Source organism: Triticum urartu, chromosome 7A (assembly GCF_056163025.1).
Source record: "Triticum urartu cultivar PI428250 chromosome 7A, HENAU_Tu73, whole genome shotgun sequence".
NCBI lineage: Eukaryota > Viridiplantae > Streptophyta > Magnoliopsida > Poales > Poaceae > Triticum > Triticum urartu.
In genome coordinates, this window is record NC_141879.1 from 87,545,693 (window position 1) to 87,565,941 (window position 20,249).

Consider the following 20,249-nt stretch of genomic DNA (forward strand, 5'->3'; position numbering starts at 1 on the left):
GTGCCGGAATCACCGTTTTTGCTTTGGCGGGATTTAGAACGGCGCCGCTGACGCCGGTGCTTTGGCTGTTTCTTGGGGGCGTCATCCCCCATTGTTCCATCACCATCTCCGTCTTTTGGAATATCCACCATGTATATGTCATATGACAAGGTGGCGTTCCAGCGCCCTACAGGTGCTGGTTCCTGTTCGTCTCCTATATCGTCGTCCATGCCGTCGATGTCTTCGGAGCCGAAGTCCAGTATGTCGGTTAAATCGTCGACAGTGGCTACAAAGTGGGTGGTGGGTGGGTTTTGAATTTCCTCACCATCTGTATCCCACCCTTGCTGACCGTAGTTCGGCCAGGGCTCTCCTGATAAACAGAGAGACTTAAGAGAATTCAGGATGTCGCCAAAAGGCGAATGCTGAAAGATGTCCGCGGCGGTGAACTCCATTACCGGCGCCCAATCGGATTCGATTGGCAGGGGTGCGGGGGGCTCGGAGTTCAGAGAGGAATCCGGCTCCTCGGAGTCATGGGCCACGCGGAGTGCGGGGCTGGAGTTCGGCTCGATCGCCTCTGAGATCGCAGCCCCTGAGGCAGCATCCAACCGCTGATCCTCGATCGGCGCAGTAGGTTCTGAATCAATGGTCGAAACCGATGCGTGTGCGGCCTCCAAGGCACTGTTCGGCGGCAGAGCTATATCATGCCCATCGAGACAGTGCGGCACGCTTGGCTGTGGCTCGAATCCGTCGAAGATCAAGTCCCCGCGGATGTCAGTCGTGTAGTTTAGGCTTCCAAACCTGACCTGATGGCCAGGGGCATAGCTTTCGATCTCCTCAAGGTGGCCAAGCGAATTGGCCCGCAGTGCGAAGCCGCCGAAGACGAAGATCTGTCCAGGGAGAAAAGTCTCACCCTGGACCGCATCGTTGTTGAAGATCGAAGGAGCCATCGGGCCTAAAGGCGACGACACAGAGGAACTCTCAATGAAAGCACCAATGTTGGTGTCAAAACCGGCGGATCTCGGGTAGGGGGTCCCGAACTGTGCGTCTAGGATGGATGGTAACAGGAGACAGGGGACACTTTGTTTTACCCAGGTTCGGGCCCTCTCAATGGAGGTAATACCCTACTCCTGCTTGATTAATATTGATGATATGGGTAGTACAAGAATAGATCTACCACAAGATCAAGGAGGCTAAACCCTAGAAGCTAGCCTATGGTATGATTGATGTGTATGGAGTTGATTCTGTCCTACGGACTACAACCCTCCGGTTTATATAGACACCGGATAGGGTTAGGGTTACACAGAGTCGGTTACAATGGTAGGAGATCTTGAATATCGCATCGCCAAGCTTGCCTTCCACGCCAAGGAAAGTCCCATCCGGACACGGGACGAAGTCTTCAATCTTGTATCTTCATAGTCCAGGAGTCCGGCTGAAGGTATAGTCCGGCTACCCGAACACCCCCTAATCCAGGACTCCCTCAGTGGTTTCGTACCCTACCATAATCTCTTCATTTGTTCTTCGCTATTAGTGACTTTGGAGTGACTCTTTGTTGCATGTTGAGGGATAGTTATGTGATCCAATTATGCTATTATTGTTGAGGGAACTTGCACTAGCGAAAGTATGAACCCTAGGCCTTGTTTCAACGCATTGCAATACCGTTTACGCTCACTTTTATCATTAGTTACCTTGCTGTTTTTATATTTTCAGATTACAAAAACCTATATCTACTATCCATATACCACTTGTATCACCATCTCTTCGCCGAACTAGTGCACCTATACAATTGACCATTGTATTGGGTGTGTTGGGGACACAAGAGACTCTTTGTTATTTTGGTTGCAGGGTTGCTTGAGAGAGACCATCTTCATCCTACGCCTCCTACGGATTGATAAACCTTAGGTCATCCACTTGAGGGAAATTTGCTACTGTCCTACAAACCTCTGCACTTGGAGGCCCAACAACGTCTACAAGAAGGTTGTGTAGTAGACATCACCGTAGCTTAGGTGCTAGGATCGGTCGGATAGTTAAGACATTCGACTACATCAACCGCGTTGTCATAACGCTTCCACTTACGGTCTACGAGGGTACGTGGACAACACTCTTCCCGTCTCGTTTCTATGCATCACCATGATAGATCTTGCGTGTGCGTAGAATTTTTTTTGAAATTACTGTGTTCCCCAACATAACTTCCAATTGCTTCTCTTTAGTGAATTTTTTAAGTTCCCCTCTATATTTTTTTGTTTTAAAACTATTTAAAAGCACTCGACAGAAATAAATGACTCTCTAAAACTTTCGGGTTGTCTCCCTGGCTGCGCTTTCTTTAAAGCCATTAAGCTAGGCATAAAGTGCTGAAGTAATGGATCCACCCGGATCCCAAGGTATATCAAAGCCAATTTTAATTAACAATGATTTGTGATTTAGTAGTGAGCACAAAGTAACATATATCATGCAACATCGAAGTCTAACTCTCTTCCTATGCATCGGCATGTCATAAAAGAACAATTCATGCACACAAAGTAAAAGGCCAATAAATAGTATAAACAATTTCTTGCAATTTTATCATATTGGAAACATAGAGAGGCGAAGATGTAGTTCCTCTCACATAGAGGAGCAGCAAGCACATGCATATTATATTTATCAAAATCATCATGTGCAATAGTAGAATGCAACCCATCAATATGATCCTTAATAAGAGCAAACTTCTCCGATATAGTGTAGTTGGGAGAATTCAAAAAGATAATAGGACTACCATGTGTGGGTGCAGTAGCAACAATTTCATTCTTAACATAAGGAACAATAGCAAGTTCATCTCTATAAGCATAATTCATATTGGCATCATGGACACAAGCATAGCAAGCATCAAGTTCATCAAAAAGGGATATTTCAAAAGAATCAATGGGATCATAGCAATTATCATAGCATTCATCTTTCGGTAAGAACGAAGGGACATTAAACAATGTATGAGTTGGAGGGTTACTCTCATTAGAAGTTGGGCACGAGTAGCTAATCCGCTCTTCCTCCTTTTGTTCTTCGCTCTCCTCATCATCTCTTTCATCCAATGAGCTCACAATTTCATCAATTTCTTCTTCCATAGACTCCTGCAAAATGTTAGTCTCTTCTTGGACAGCAGAGGAGTCCTCAAAATATATGGTTTAACAAAGGCATTAGAAGCATAATTATCATAACAATATTTAAGTATGGCAATATTTTCAGATTTGTAAAGAGTAGCATCATAATTTTCAATCAAAGAAGCAATTTCATAAGCACCCTTAAAAGCAACAAATTCTTCTATTTGTTGAACATTATAGTAATTATAAACACCCTTAGCATATGAAGATATGATTCCATTATCACTAAACTCACATTGGTAGGGAAGGTGTTTCTTAGGGTCTTCAGAACAACAAGTAAAATCATATATTTCACATAAATTCCAAGCATAGCATTGCAAACGATGAATTTGATCCAGTCCTTTTTGAGATAAGCGGTGTCGCACATAACAAGCATGCTCATCTAAAGATTTTCCCTCAACTAAGCTAGTTGGGGTTTCAGCACGAGCACATAGGGATCGAAGATGATCCAAGTAGAAAGCTTCAGTAGTATGATAGATTTTGGGTGGTTCTTCAACCATTGGTTTAGTAGGTACAACTAATTTTTTTGGTATTTTCTATTTCCTACCCATAACTAAAGATAGAAAACAACTTAGAACAGAAAATAAAATCTACTTAGTGATAAAGCAAACAAGCACACACGAGAATATTCACCCCACGCTATTGCTCCCCAGCAACGGCGCCAGAAAAAGGTCTTGATAACCCACAAGTATAGGGGATCAATTGTAGCCTCTTTAGATAAGTAAGAGTGTCGAACCCAATGAGGAGCTAAAGGTAGAACAAATATCCCCTTAGGTTCTATCGACCACCGATCCAACTCTACGCACACTTAACGTCCGCTTTACTTAGAACAAGTATGAAACTATAAGTACTTTGTAGGTATTGTAGGATAGGTTTGCAAGATAATAAAGAGCATGTAAATAAAAGCTAGGGGCTGTTTATATAAAGACACAACTAAGTTAGTTTTAGTAGAGAGCTTTTTTGTCACGAGAAAGTTATTTGTCCCTAGGCAATCGATAACTAGACCGGTAATCATTATTGCAATTTTATATGAGGGAGAGGCATAAGCTAACATACTTTCTCTTCTTGGATCATATGCACTTATGTTTGGAACTCTAGCAAGCATCCGCAACTACTAAAGATCATTAAGGTAAAACCCAACCATAGCATTAAAGTATCAAGTCCTCTTTATTCCCATACGCCATGACCCACTTATCTGTGTTTGTGTTTCTATCACTCGCGCAACGCAGACAATAAGCAAACCATGAACATATTGCAAACCCTATAGCGGGGATCCCTCATGCTTGCGTGACACGGAGAGCACCATAGGACAACACCAATAATAAAACATGCAACTCAAATCAATCATGATCATCAACTAACCTATAGGACAAAACGGATCTACTCAAACATCATAAGATAGCCATACATCATTGAGAAATAATATATAGCGTTGAACACCATGTTCAAGTAGAGATTACAACGGGGAGAAGAGGTGTTACACCGCTGCATAGAGGGGGAGAGAGTTGGTGATGGCGGTGGCAAAGTTGTTGCTGTAGATTGCGGTCACGATGATGGCCCCAGCGGCGTTCCGGCGCTACCGGGGGAGAGGGGGAGAGAGCCCCCCTTCTTCTTCTTCTTCTTCTTCTTCCTTGACCTTCCCCCTAGATGGGAGAAGGGTTTCCTCTCTGTTCCTTGGCTTCCATGGCGGCGGAGGGGCGAGAGCCCCTCCGAGATTGGATCTCTCTCTCTCTCTCTCTCTCTCTCTCTCTCTCTCTCTTTCTGTTTCTGCGCTCCCAGATTCTGGCCTTTCACCGTTTCTTAAATTTCCGGAGATCCGTAACTTTGATTGGGCTGGAATTTTAACACAGTTTTTATCCGGATATTAGCTTTCTTGCGCCAGAAGAAGGGCACCAACCGCCTTACGGAGTGGCCACAAGGACAAGGGGCGCGCCCTCCGTCCTTGTGGGCCCCTCAGGCATCGTCTCACGTTGATTCTTTTTTCTCAAAAATCACATATATTCCAAAAAAAATCTCCGTAAGTTTTTATCCCGTTTGGACTCTGTTTGATTTGGATTTTCTGCGAAAAAAATGCAACAAACAGGAACTAGCACTGGGCACTGGATCAATATGTTAGTCCCAAAAAATAGTATATAAAAAGTTGCCAAAAGTATGTAAAAGTTGTAGAATATTGGCATGAAACAATCAAAAATTATAGATACAACGGAGACGTATCAGTGATGGTTGTTGCTTAGGTGCACAAGTCGTGTTGGGCCCTAGCAAGACGACTTCTTGAGTGTCTAATACAACAAAGTTTGTCCGACTCCGGTTAGGGGGGCGTGATGATGGCGACATGCCTTCGGCTCGCTCCAGTCCATGGACCCGATTGTATTTTTGTTACTTTTGGTGTTCTTTATACTGCCATGATTGATTATGAGTAGATTGGAAGTTCCTCCCGCAAAAAAAAACGGAAATTGAAATGTGACATCACGCTCATATGCTTCCTCATGAGCAATAAAATTTAAATAAATAGTAAATAAAATATTATAAAATGGTTTTTCCAAGGACATGTTCGTATGTTCTTAGTGTTTGCAACATCCTGTGCGGTGATCTGTGAAAGAAAGTGCTCCTTTCGATGCATATTACTTGTCGCTGGTTTAGTTTAAAATTGACTTGTACTAAACCAGCGATACAAAATACAGATTGGAGGGAGTAAAATTGGGGGATCAAAGAAAGGCTTTCCAAAGGACTCTCTTTGTTTACCACACACATGTTTTTTCTTGAAGGTAGAAGAGATGTTCATATTCATTGTCGTAAACAAGCTTTACGCTCGCCTCCAAAAAAGAAACAAGCTTTACGTTTCACCAGAAAATATATGACATGAGATCTTGACCGTCCAATCGCTAATCCAACCGCCCATCACTCGGGTTGCCCAATGAAGCGCGGCAGCTGGTCACACTCACACACGAGCAACACCGTCACACCGAGCCAGAGCAACCCATCCGCAACTCTTTCCCTCCACCCGCTCGCGCTCACGGCCGCCGCGATGCCGCCACCGCCGCCGCAGCCGGCCCACCTCCGCCTCCTGGTCTCCATCACCCCGCCCCACCCGCTCCCTCTCCCCTACTCCCGCCGCTTCTCCTCCGCCACGTCTGGCCTAGCCACCGCTCGCCACCTCTCCCTCCGCCGCGGCAGCCGGCGCCGCGCCCCCGTGTGCGCCGCGCGGAGCGAGGCCGCGGGGGCCGAGGGGTTCGACGAGGAGCTCGGAAGGCTCCTGGAGCTTCTCCCTGGGGAGCTGCGGCAGCGGGTGGAGGACCACCCGGAGCTCCCCGCTCTGGTGGAGGTGGTCATGGACCTCGGCCGCCCCCCGCTCGCGCGCTTCCCCTCCGGCGACTTCCTCCTCTCCCACCGCCCCATCTCCTTCGACGACCTCCGCCAGGCCACTGCGAAGGTCTGGCTCATTCTGGACACTACGATACGCTGCTACTGCTGCTGCCGCTGCATTATTATGAAACTAGTCCAAGTCCAGTTTTGCTTATCTACCTTTGGTAGGTTGGGGACTTTGGAGGGGACAATCGCGCCGGGATTAGCCGCACGCTGCACCGGATCAGCGCGATCAGGAACAGGCAGGGAGACATTGTAGGACTGACCTGCCGCGTCGGGAGGGCTGTGCCCGGAAGTGCTAATTTGCTTCAGGATTTGGTGAAGGATGGTGGGTCGTTGCTGCTCATCGGCCCACCAGGGGTGGGGAAGACAACTGTCATAAGGTATGCTTGGATGATTAAGAAACCTCGGGCAGTGATTTTACTACCTTGTATACTGTACAGTGTATTGGTGAATAGTGATAGATACTTACGAGTGGCAACTGTAATTAGAAGAGCTTCTATGCCAGTATGTACCAGTTTTAGCATCAGATTGTTGCCTCGTCTTGCAGAGAAATTGCACGAATGCTAGCAGATGACTATGAGAAGCGGGTGATGATTGTTGATACATCCAATGAGATAGGTGGAGATGGTGATATTCCTCACCCAGGAATAGGCAATGCTCGTAGGTTGCAAGTGCCCAACCAAGAAATGCAGCATAAGGTTTGTTCTCTCAAGTTTGTTGCCTTGTGGATTTTTGCATAATGTATATGCTTGCATTGTACTGCTCACAAGCCTATTGCTCGGCATTGACATGCATACTTAATACAGATGTTACTACTTGTTTGTTAAGTTCGTCAGATGATTTTATACAGTATTGAACATTTTTGTTTTTTTTAGCACACCGCTTACAATGTAAGTTAAATCTGTTTCTTTAATGCCGATCAGGTGTTGATAGAAGCTGTGGAGAATCACATGCCTCAGGCAATCGTCATCGATGAAATTGGAACTAAGCTAGAGGCTATGGCTGCTAGCACCATTGCACAGCGGGGGATACAACTTGTTGCTTCCGCTCATGGTGTAACAATAGAGAACCTGACCATGAATCCTTCACTAGATATGCTTGTAGGAGGAATACAGGTAATGACTTGCTGCACTTGATTCTATTTACTGTTATGAAACAACCGTATTTTCACACTGCAGCAAGATGAATCTGTATCATTTCAGTTGAAGTTATGAACAGTGATGCAGTTCACCAAAATAACCTTATTTGACTTTGTTTTTTAGAGACAGCATGATTTTCTGTTCGTGTAGCTTTAGAACATATTAAATTACATACTCCAAAATCAGTATCGTGAGATGGTGGTAGTGATCCAAATATTACTGGTTTTCTGTTTCATCATGGTTGCTAATTTACATCATTGTCTCTGCTCCATTGTTTCTCTAAGAGCGTCACCCTTGGTGATGAAGAAGCAAGCAGGAGAAGGGTCCAAAAAACGGTCCTAGAGCGTAAGGGCCCATCAACATTCGCATATGCTGTAGAGATCGTGTCGAAAACTGAGTTGCGTGTCCATCGTAGTCTGGAAGCTACAGTAGATGCTCTGCTTGCAGGTTCTCTCTGATTGTGCCACTAATCAACTACATTATGACGTTACATTTGATGCTATGATTTTCTCATAGTCATAGTATACATAAAGCTGTGATGCCATTATGATTAGATTTCGTTTTGTTGGTGCAGGTAGAATGCCTAATGTTGAAATTCGTAAGTTGGGTTCAACCGGCTCGGTGCAGCAGGAAGTTTCTGTCCAGAAGGATCAATTTCGTCGTGGTCCTTACGAAATTGCATCTCAATTTGAAGTTGCTTCCATAAGTAATGCAAGAACAAGCTTGGACTCTACATTTAATCTTGATTCTGCCAACGGACATATAGAGAACTCTAATGTGTCTGAGGCAGGCTTCAATCTCTATGCTTATGGGGTACGAATTTCTGCAATAGACCATTTCCTTGATGTTCAATTTTTTTACAGTTATCTTCAGTAGTTTGTTTACATGTTTAAGGTTTTACTTTGGGGGTGTTCTTGTTAACATGATGCTTATGTGGTATGGACGTTGATTCCATTTGGCTGTATAATATCAAACTTTTGAGGGTCTTTATGGAAGTATGGTCATATCCTTCCAAAAGCAACAACAAAGCCTTTTGTCCCAAACAAGTTGGGGGTAGGCTAGAGATGAAACCCATAAGATCTCGAAACCAATTCATGGTTCTAGCACATGGATAGCTAACTTCCATGTGCCCCTGTCCATGGCTAGTTCTTTGGTGATATTCTAGTCCTTCTGATCTCTCCTTACGGACTCCACCATGTTAAATTTGGTCTACCCTGACCTCTCTTGACATTATCAACGTACTTTAACCGTCCGCTATGCACTGGAGCTTCTGGGGGCCTGCGTTGTATATGCCCAAAACATCCCAGACGGTGTTGGAAAAGCTTCTCTTCAATCGGTGCTACCTCAACTCTATCATGTATATCATCATTCCAGATCCAATCCTTTCTTGTGTGGCCACACATCCATCTGAACATGTGCATGTCCGTTGCACCTAAATGTTGAACATGTTGCGTTTTAGTCGGCCAACCCTCAGCGCCATACAATACTGTGGGTCGAATCGTTGTCCTATAGAACCTGTCTTTTAGCTTTTGTGACACTCTTGTCACAAAGAAAGCCGGAAGCTTGGCGCCGCTTCATCCATCCACTTTGATTCGATGGCTCACATCTTCATCAATATCACCATCCTTCTGCAGCATAGACCCCAAACGTCGAAAGGTGTCCTTTTGAGGTACCATCTTCCCATCAAGGCTGACCTCCTCCTCGTGCCTAGTAGTACCGAAACCGCATCTCATGTACTCAATTTTAGTTCCACTAAGCCTAAAACCTTTTGATTCCAAAGTTTGTCTCCATAGCTCTAATGTTCTATTAACCACCGTCCGACTATCATCGACTAGCACCACATCATCCCCAAAGAGCATACACCATGGGATGTTTCCTTGTATATCCCTTGTGACCTCATTCATCACCAAAGCAAAAAGATTAGGGCTCAAAGCTGACCCTTAGTGCAGTCCTATTTTATAGAAAGTCATCAGTGTCGCCATCACTTTTTCAAACACTTGTCACAACATTATCAGCATTATCGTACATGTCCTTGATGAGGTAATGTACTTTGTTGGGACTTTGTGTTTCTCCAAGGCTCACCACATCACATTTTGTGGTATCTTATCGTAGGCCTTCTCCAAGTCAATGAACACCATATGCAGGTCCTTCTTTTGCTCCCTGTATCTCTCCATAAGTTTTCGTACCAAGAAAATGGCTTCCATGGTCGACCTCCTAGGGATGGCACCAAACTAATTTTTGCTCATGCTTGTCATTTTTCTTAAGCGCTGCTCAATGACTATCTCCATAGCTTCATCGTATGACTCGTCACCTTAATTCCACAGTAATTAGTACTCCCTCTGTAACGAAATATAAGAGCATTTAGATCAACGCTCTTATATTTCTTTACGGAGGGAGTACAACTTTGAACATCCCCATTGTTCTTGAAGATTGGTACTAATATACTCTGCGTCCATTCTTCTGGCATCTTGTTTGCCCGAAAAATGAGGTTGAAAAGCTTAGTTAGCCATACTGTGCTATGTCTCCGAGGCCTCTCGACACCTCAATGGGGATACAATCAGGCCCATCACCTTGCCTCTTTTCATCCTTTTTAAAGCCCCCCTTGCCTCAGACTCATGGATTCATCGCACAAAACGCCTGCTGGTATCATCAAAGGAGTTGTCGTCCATCTCAATGGTAGAGCTCTCATTCTTTCCATTGAATAACTTGTCGAAGTTCTCGCACCATCTATGCCTGATCTCCTCGTCCTTCAGCAGGAGCTGATCTGCTCCGTCTTTAATGCATTTGACTTGGTTGACATCCCTTGTCTTCTTCTCTTGTATCTTGGCCATCTTATAGATGTCCTTTTCGCCTTCCTTCATGTCTAAGTGCTGGTAGAGGTCCTCATACGCCCGACCCCTTGCTTCACTCACAGCTCGCTTTGTGTCCTTCTTTGCCACTTGTACTTCTCTATGTTGTCTGCTCTCCTATCCAAGTGTAGGCGTCTGAAACAAGACAATGGTGAATTTGGGGCCTTCTTTGCCACATTGATAGTCCTAGTTTGGTTTGTTGGGAAATGCTCCTGCATGCTGCTAGTGTGTGTGTTGGGGGGTGAGGGCCTAATGTTGCCTTTTGTTTTTTATTGTTCCTGTGACTGCAACAAGACAATGGTGAATTTGCGGTAAATGGTCCATGAATATTGTTAGCTGTGAATTAGTTGTTTAAAAATATTTTGTACTCCCTCCGTCCCATAATATAAGATCGTTTCTCAAGCTAACATAGCTTGAAAAGCGCTCATATATTGTGGGGCGGAGGGAGTCGAATTTTCAGTACTTAAATGTAAAAAAAGAGTTTGACAGTCCTAGTTTGGTTGTTGGAAAGCGCTCCCGCGTGCTGCTAGTTTGCGTGTTGGGGTGAGGGGTTAATGTTGTTTACAACTTATGTAACTTGTCTTCCTTTGACTGCAATAATACAGTGGTAAATTTGTGGTAAATAATTGATGATTTTTGTTAGCTGTCAATTACCTGTTTATACATTTCGTGTAGAATTTTCAGTACTTAGTTTGAAACTTATTGGATAGGGTGTTCTAGATATCCGAGGAAATTGCCTTGCAAGCAATTAAACAACTGGAGCTGGAGGACATGATTACTTTGACTTATAACATCAGTGAAGCTGATGCAGTGATTGCTTTGCAATCGAAGCTCAAGAAGAATTCTCAGATTCAGGCTGTGTTGAAATCTGAAGATATACCGGTTTTCTTCGCTAAGGTACGCACTTGCGCTCTTCATCTTCAATGTACTGTTATTTTTTTCAAGTGGCAGAATGATTATATGGTGACTCACTTTCCTTCATAGACAAACTCCCTGGTGCAAATTACCCGGGCACTTCGTGTCCTTGTCGATGATCACGTGGATGGATTGATCGATGTTGAAGATAAGGAGGAAGTAAGATCATCAGAGGAAACCGATGCTTTGGAGGTACCATCATCATAGTCAACTTGCCCTGGATACAACCTTTCTTGAGCATAACAAACCCATTGTTTCTTTGATAACAGGAAGCGAGATTGGCAGTCGAGCAGGTAGTGATCCCGAAAGGGGAGAGCGTGCAGCTCCTGCCTAGACCATCGACCATCATCTCCTCCCAAGTGAACCTCGTCGAAAGCTTCAACCTCAAGTGGGAAGTCACAGGCCAGGAGCCGAACGCGTGCCTGAGGATCCTTCCGCAGTTCGCGGACAGGGAAGAAGGTACCGCCTCGGAGCAAGAGTCCGCACCTGGGTTCACAGATTCAGATAGCAGCTGCTCTGATGGCATGGACTATTCGCAGAGTGGTGTCACCAGGCTACCCTTCCTCCCAGAGTAGCATCCTGCCGAGTTCCACTGTATATTCCATTCCTTTCTTTTTGCAGCCATTCATCGTTGTTGATACCCTGGTAATTTTCTCTCTCTCAACAGAACGTGAATCTGTTTAATTACAGTGGCTGTTAGGCAGATGAGTAGTGCTGCTTTCCAACTCACACCGAACATAACGGGATCGGATCCAACTCAGAACTGCACGACAACGTCCGGATCGTTTCGCGTCTTTGCTAGTTGGTGACATCGTCATTGGCATGAATCTGGCCAACTATCAGTGCTGAGACGACGAGCAAACTCTGTATTTTATTTGGCTGAGTCGCAACTACGCCATGGGGGATCGTCCATCGATGTATCTGTCGAATGTTGCGTCCATCACTGTCATCCATGGCACCATGCATGCCCACGTTTTCACACGGCACTATGCATGCATGCATATCCAGAATGCCAGCCTCCTCACTATACTCTGCTGCCATTCTATTGTGTATCATTTTATTTTCGAAAAGAGGAAACGACCCTCTGCCTCTGAATGCACATATCCATATATATTATTAATTGTTCATAATGCCGGACAAATCGGTCTACAAAGGAAAAATAAAATCAAAGCCATCCAAGTAGGACATGTCTCACGACAACATCGCCAAATCGTACCATCCATTATACAACCTACAACAACATATTAGCAGGCAAAAGATGCCACCTTCAAGAAGGACCTGACGCTCGTGCGCCTAGGTTGGCTGGTCTGAGTAGATGTCAGACCAAGGCTATCACACTGAAGCAGATATTCGAACCAACACCTTCAACAAGATAACGACGCATGGGCCACAAGGCAAGATCATGGGGTTTCACCAGATGTCTGCCTGCTGCCATGGTCATTTTCTTTTTGTTTCATGAATCGTATCTACATCCTGCAGTCACGCGTATCTTCCTCTGTGCCCCACACCATTTCCATTTTCTTCTCCGGGGAGAAGATCAATAATGCTGCAGCCGGTGGCCTGGCGCTGTACCTGTACCTTGCATGTGTGCCCATACATGGCTCCCCCCTGGTTGCCGCATCCGTCCTATCTGCCCTCCCGAGAGTCGCATGGCCCATGGGCGGAAAGCTTCCAATGGCCGGCCACCTTCGTGCATGCACGCACGCACGCCCATGGCCGCCAGAGTGCATTCCGTGGATGGGCTCTCCTAACCGTAGTTTATAACCTGCATGGCCGCCATTGGAGCCATATACCTCCCTCGCGCCCATTGCTCCGCCCAGCTTATATATACAATTAGCCGGCAGGCCGAAAGTGACACGGAGAGCCCTATAGGTAGCTGACCTAGGCGATGGAACCATGGGTATTTGCATGCACTGTGCTGCACTCATGCACGGGTGGCCAACGAGCTGCCGGTACGCATAGTATAGACGTCCTAGGGTGGTTACTCTCCTTTAAGAGTAGCCTACTTCTTTTAGCAACGGGAAACTCTTAAAGAACGGTGCTCCTCCTGCCTAGCTCGATGACTCGACCGATCTCGGCTCCAATTTGGTAAGGCCGATGGAGTTATAAATGGGTGCGTACGCGGACACAACCTCCTTGACAAGTACGTTAATGGTGCGTGCGTGCGTAGTGTGGAGTAGGGACAAAGTTCATGTGGTGACAAACGAGGAAATGCTACTCCACTTATGAAGCGGTGAGAGATATGCATCGGGATGAAGATCACGGCGGCCGCTGATTCGCGCGGGGTGATCCGGATCAAAGATACCATGTCCCACGGATTTGGCTGTCATGTCAACATGTCATACTACAACGGTTTTCAACTCGTACAAACACCGAATGGACCTTGATAACGATGGTTCGGTCCAACGAACAAATCAGTCACTTCAGCACCGAACACATGGTGCATGCATGCGAGATTCCTGCCCTGATGAATGAAGAAGAACCGATCTGGAGGGGCCAGCAGATAAAGGCCCTTTTCTGCGTCCAACATGGCAATTTGTATTTGCGACATGGTATAGGTCTGGACCACCAGCACCGGCCGGCGCCGCACACAGGCCGGCGATGAGCAGAAAGTTGGCCCGTTTTATTCGGTGAGGAGGATATGATGTGAGGTCACCGCCCTCGTCGTTCGTTCGTTCGTCGCAGTCAGGGCGAGTGCGACACAGGCGACCTCCACCATCGCAATGCTTGGTCCCTCGTAAGTCGTAACGGAAAACCGCTAGCACTGGCAGTGGCAGGCCCCTATAAATCACCTCGGCGTCGTGCAGCTATGTACCCAACTCACTAGTCACCACCACCGCCACAGTCTAGAGCGCCTAGCATTTCACCACGTACTACGAATCTAGCTAGCTCCTCGATCGCTCCTCTCATGGCGTCCAGCTCGAGCGCGTTGAGGATGCCCGCGGCGGTGTGCGCCGTGCTCGTCCTGCTGCTGCTGTCCGCCGTCTCGCGCTGCGAGGCCGACCTCCTGCAGGTAACGGTGGCCGGCGGCCGGAGAATGCTGGCCGGTGGGAGCAATGCCGCCGCCGCCTTCTCGCGGCCGACGGAGACGACTGCCGGGAGTAGCTCGTGGCGGGCAGCAGATGGGAGGGCGACGGCGGCGATGCCGTACTCTGAGTCGAAGAGGTCCAGCCCCGGCGGCCCGGACCCTCAGCACCACTAATGATCAAGTAAACTCGCCTTGTAAAGTAACTTGTGTCGGCTAAGGATGCGCCGTAAGTTGGAATCTATGAGTCCCTCGACTTCGACTTCTAGAGAGTCATATACTATCTTACTCTTTCCATTAATAAATGACTCAACTTTGTAATAACTTTATAGAGAATACTTAACACACAAGTCTTTCGTGTCTCTGCAGCACGCTAGAAAAATAAAGCGTATCGATCATGCCATATACCCTTCTTTTCTCCTTTTCATGCGATGGCGGGTGAATTCAGCATTTACCGTACCTGCAACATGGGCATGTGCCCGGGCTCCGCCACGTCTCCGGCGAGCTCCCAAGGCAGTCAAAATCGTTTCAAAAAGACGACTAGGTTCGTAAATGGACCAGCTAGGCTCCCAAGTCAGTCAAAATCGCTTCAAAAAGATGATTAGGTTCATAAATGGGCCAGCTAGGCCGCTCCATGCTGCTTGGGCCTTACTCCATAACAGAAGTCGGCGCCTAACAATTCCATAGGCCCATTTCTCTTACTCCTCCTGCTTGAACCTAAGGGTGGAAATGTCCCTAAAAATACCTAAGGGTGGAAAGTGGGAGTGGTAATCTGAAATATCCGATATTCGTATTCGAGAAAATGTCTATTCGTATCTGAATACAGATTAGAACTATAATGGAAATGGACATGGAAATGAAAGATATTCGGGTTTATTTTACAAATACAAATACGCTACGGGAGTTTGACACAAATATGGATATGGAAGTGAACAAATCTGCATCCGAATAAATTTTCGTGAACTAATTTTAAGCAATTCTAGCCTCGATATGCCAATTATCCAACAAAAAAGCTTAATGAGTTGTCAAAATTTACTTTTTGTATGGCTAAACTTATGGTTATTATGCATTATAGTACTCCCTCCGATCCATATTAATTTTCGCTGAAATAGATGTATCTAGACGTATTTTAGGGCTAGATACATCCGTTTGAGCGACAACTATATGGATTGGAGGGAGTAGTATTTATTGATAAACATGCCTATCGTTCACTTATTATAAGTTGCAAATAGATTATATTTTGTCACATAGCTATTGACTTATTTCCTTTACCTAATATATCACTATTATTCGTATCCAATTCGAATTGATTAAACTTCGATATGTATCCGTATTCGAGTAACGTCCGACCCGCATTAGTATCCGATAACATTTGTATTAGGGAAAGCCTCTGAAAGAATTTTCATATTGACTTGGGTATATAAGAGTTCGATCTGAATCAAATCTCTTTAAAAAGAGGAGCTTTTTCTCATGGTAGCTTGCTCCAGTCCCCTATAAAACTTTTTTATCAGGTTAGCCATATTCACATTTATAGTTGATTTTGAAAATATGAAAATGGAAGTGATAAGAGCACTATCCAATTCATTCCCACGCCTGAACCACATCAGGATGGGGCAGTATCGCATGATAATTATGGATCAAGTGTGAGAGGGAAGCTTGGTTTGAACTGTTGAAAAAAGGTGTTATCTAGCGGGTTGCTAATGGCACCTCTATACGGACTTGGCAGGATCCGTAGATCCATAGTAGCCCACGCATCGTTCCATTACACCAAAGCGTCAGTGTCGGTTGCTTAGGGTCTCATATTTCCTACACAATAATGGGGCATGGAGATACAATTGTTGCAACAACACTTTGAGGCTGCAGATCTTGAGGTCATAAGGAGAATTCGCACATCACTGTGCTACCAACATGATTTCCTCGCTTGGCAACCTGGCCCGAAGGGACATTTTAGTGTCTGTAGTGCTTATAAGATGGCAATGGCACCATGAAGAGAAATTCACGTCGGGTGCCTCAAGCTCGAGGCCGGATGGTGAAGGAAGATTTGGAACCTGATTTGGCAAGCTGATGTACCACACAAGATGCATGTGAATGCATGGACGGTGCTTCGGGTGCACTGGTCACTACGTAATAAAAGCTGGATCACCATCTTCGGCACGTAGTGACCTATCCCTTGTACGGTGCTACTCATGAAGACACATATCATGACCCGATCACATGTGATAATTTCTCAAAATTGTGGAATGTTGTGGGGGGAAACCTGGCCTATCCCCCAATTGAGCAGGTCACATACACTGGGGATGAGTGGCTACAACATTTACTCCCTATGCACTGCAATGAGTTACTATAGCTCCACCCGGATGCACACCAACTGACAATGTAAAGCCCTTTTTGATGGTCACTAGTAGAAAAGATGGCTTTGGTTCAGGCCGGGTCAGCCCATTAGTCCCGGTTCAATCCAGAACCGGGACCCATGGGAGCATTGGTCCCGGTTCGTGAGGCCAGGGGCCTGCCGGGCCTCGTGAGGGCATTGGTCCCGATTCGTCTGGCCCCTTTGGTCCCGGTTGGTGGGACGAACCGGGACCAATGGACCTGCTTCTGACCCACCACCATTGGTCCCGGTTGGTGACTTGAACCGGGACCACAGGCTTCCCTTTGGTCCCGGTTCATGCCACGAACCGGGACCAATGAGGTCCCTATATATACCCCTCGCCCGCAAGCAGAGCACCCCAGTGCTCTGTTTTTCTCTGGCCGGCGAGGGGAGGGCTTTGTGGTGCTCTAGCTCACCTCCTATGCACATGAGGTGTTCGATGAAATGCCCGAGCCACACTAGTTAAGCTTTCTCCTCTGGAAGCTCGACCTCAAAGCTTCATTTTCCTTGAGATTTGTCTAGATTTAACGGTCCGTCACGTCCCATTCCCGTCTTCACCGCCGTCGATCGCCCGCACCGATCTCGTCGCCGGCACCACCGTGGTGAGCCTCTTGTTCTTATCTTCTTTCTGAAAGAAAAAATTCTTACTTTACATAGATACTTGTCTAATTTTCTTACTTTTATTATTGCTTGTTATTATATAGTGCGATGGTTTTGGTATCCGCCCCCGTCGGCCCTCGTCCTGGCTATGATTTGGATGTGGTATATATTATCTTTTTATAACTATTTGGTTCATTTATTGTTTATGACAATTATGCCGACCAACGTGACATAGATTTTATTTATCTAGGAGGTAGTTGAACCAGAAATTCCAACCGACCCTATTGTCGAGAGGTTAAATTTAGTTGAAGAAGAAAACAATTACTTGAAGGAAAAAAAATTGAGGAGGAGAAGATGATATTGGAGTTGCATGTTGCGGATGTCGTCGATGATCACAAGATTAAGATGGATGCAATGCGGTTGAAGATGAGAAAGATTAGAAAATATGCCATTCATAGCGAGGCTTGGTATCATTATGCCGTTGGATCAATTGTTACCTTGGTTGCGGTTATGATCGCATTTGTTTTCGCATTGAAATATTTTACATAGTTTCAATGTATGGTTTAATTAATTAGATGCTCTGGAGAGCTATATGTTGTTAGATGAGAACTATGTATGTACTTTGGTTTTAATGTGATGATGAACTTCTATTAATTTGGTCACTTAATTATCTATTCATGATGTTCTGTAATAGTTTTTGACACACTTAATTATATATAATGCACACAGATGAACCGACAATGGGTGTACGGTGACAGACACACCTCCACACCCATTGTCGGTTCATCTGTGTGCATTATATATAATTAAGTGTGTCAAAAACTATTACATCCATTCGAGATATATAGTGCATGATTTTCTCGAAGTGGCTGAGGCAAACAAGCAGAATGGTTTTATGTGTTGTCCATGCCCTAAATGTGGGAATACGAAGTCTTACTCTGACCGAAAAATCCTTCACACCCACCTGCTTTACAATGGTTTCATGCCACACTATAATGTTTGGACGAGGCACGGAGAAATAGGGGTTATGATGGAAGACGGCGAAGAAGAAGAGGACGATGACAACTATGTGCCCCCTGAATACGGTGATGCTGCAACGGGGGAAGCTGCTGAAGATCAAGAGGAACCAGACGATGTGCCCAATGATGCTGCAACGGGGGAAGCTGCTGAAGATCATGAGGAACCAGACGATGTGCCCGATGATGATGATGTCCACCGGGTCATTGTCGATGCAAGGACGCAATGCGAAAGTCAAAAGGAGAAGCTGAAGTTTGATCGCATGTTAGAGGATCACAAAAAAGGGATGTACCGCAATTGTGAAGATGACAACACAAAGCTCGGTACCGTACTGGAATTGCTGCAGTGGAAGGAAGAGAATGCTGTGCCTGACAAAGGATTTGAGAAGCTACTGAAAATATTGAAGAAGAAGCTTCCAAAGGATAACGAATTGCCCGACAGTACATACGCAGCAAAGAAGGTCGTATGCCCTCTAGGATTGGAGGTGCAGAAGATACATGCATGCCCTAATGACTGCATCCACTACCGCGGTGCGTACAAGGATCTGAACGTATGCCCGGTATGCGGTGCATTGTGCTATAAGATCAGACGAGATGACCCTGGTGATGTTGACGGTGAGCCCCCCAGGAAGAGGGTTCCCGTGAAGGTGATGTGGTATGCTCCTTGTGACGCCCTCGATTCAATCATACACTAATCATACACGCAAACGTGTACGATCAAGATCAGGGACTCACGGGAAGATATCACAACACAACTCTACAAATAAAATAAGTCATACAAGCATCATATTACAAGCCAAGGGCCTCGAAGGCTCGAATACAAGAGCTCGATCATAGACGAGTCAGCGGAAGCAACAATATCTGAGTACAGACATAAGTTAAACAAGTTTGCCTTAAGAAGGCTAGCAGAAACTGGGATACAGATCGAAAGAGGCGCAGGCCTCCTATCTGGGATCCTCCTAAACTACTCCTGGTCGTCGTTAGCGGGCTGCACGTAGTAGTAGGCACCTCCCGAGTAGTAGTAGTCGTCGTAGTCGACGATGGCGTCTGGCTCCTGGGCTCCATCGCCTGGTCGCAGCAATCAGGTATAGAAAGGGGGAAAAGAGGGAGCAAAGCAACCGTGAGTACTCATCCAAAGTACTCGCAAGCAAGGAGCTACACTACATATGTATGCATTGGTATCAAATGGAATAAGGGTATCATATGTGGACTGAACTGCAGAATGTCGGAATAAGAGGGGGGATAGCTAGTCCTATCGAAGACTACGCTTCTGGTAACCTCCATCTTGCAGCAAGAGAAGAGAGTAGATGGTAAGGGCATCTCCAGCCGCGCCCCCAACAGGGCCTCCCCAGGCGATTTTGCCGCGCCGGCGCCAAAAAAAGGCCCCAGTCGCGCCCCCAGAAGGCCGTTTTTCGCCGGCTCGGGCCAAAACTGGTGCCGGTGGACCCAGGCCGAACCCGGCGCCCTGGGGGGCGCTTGGGGAGCCGGCGCAAGCGAAAAAGGCGCGTGGGCCCGCCCTGAAGGCGACCCGAGGGCCTTTTCCCGACGTTTGTTGACGCTTTTCCCTCGCATCTCTCCCGCTCGCTCGCCTTCCTTCCGCCATTCTCCCCCTTTCTCCCGCCAGACCCCCTCCCGCTCGCCTTCCAGTCGCCGCCATGCCGCTGAAGAAGTACGCCATGCCGCGCGCGGCGGCAAACACGACTGGCGCCATGGTCCAGCCGAAGCAGAGGAAGCCGAGGGCGCCGCCATCGAAGCCACCGGGCCTGTCGAACGCCGAGTGGAGGGTGGAAGTTCAGCGGCGCGAAGCAGTCACCGCCGACAGGCGGAACAGAGCCATCGCCAAGAAGGCCCGCGACAACGCGAC

General features: G+C 46.3%; 2 protein-coding genes across 3 annotated transcripts; both read left to right on the forward strand.

Annotated features, from left to right (window-relative positions):
• The first annotated feature begins 6,014 nt into the window (after positions 1-6,014).
• Positions 6,015-12,169, forward strand: LOC125520230 (P-loop containing nucleoside triphosphate hydrolases superfamily protein). Of its 2 annotated transcripts, XM_087535062.1 has the most exons (10): positions 6,015-6,537; positions 6,639-6,853; positions 7,021-7,171; positions 7,397-7,588; positions 7,897-8,059; positions 8,187-8,425; positions 11,182-11,358; positions 11,446-11,568; positions 11,646-11,947; positions 12,044-12,169. In XM_087535062.1, exons 1-10 carry the CDS (start codon positions 6,022-6,024, stop codon positions 12,048-12,050), a joined length of 2,085 nt encoding a protein of 694 aa, XP_087391188.1. In that variant the 5' UTR covers positions 6,015-6,021; the 3' UTR covers positions 12,051-12,169. The 2 variants fall into 2 exon arrangements, with proteins under 2 accessions (XP_087391188.1, XP_048541043.2); XM_048685086.2 differs by having other exon boundaries at positions 11,646-12,169.
• Positions 12,170-14,195: 2,026 nt separating this feature from the next.
• Positions 14,196-14,751, forward strand: LOC125524723 (uncharacterized). The gene has a single exon (XM_048689765.2). It carries the CDS (start codon positions 14,285-14,287, stop codon positions 14,576-14,578), a length of 294 nt encoding a protein of 97 aa, XP_048545722.1. The 5' UTR covers positions 14,196-14,284; the 3' UTR covers positions 14,579-14,751.
• Positions 14,752-20,249: the final 5,498 nt, after the last annotated feature.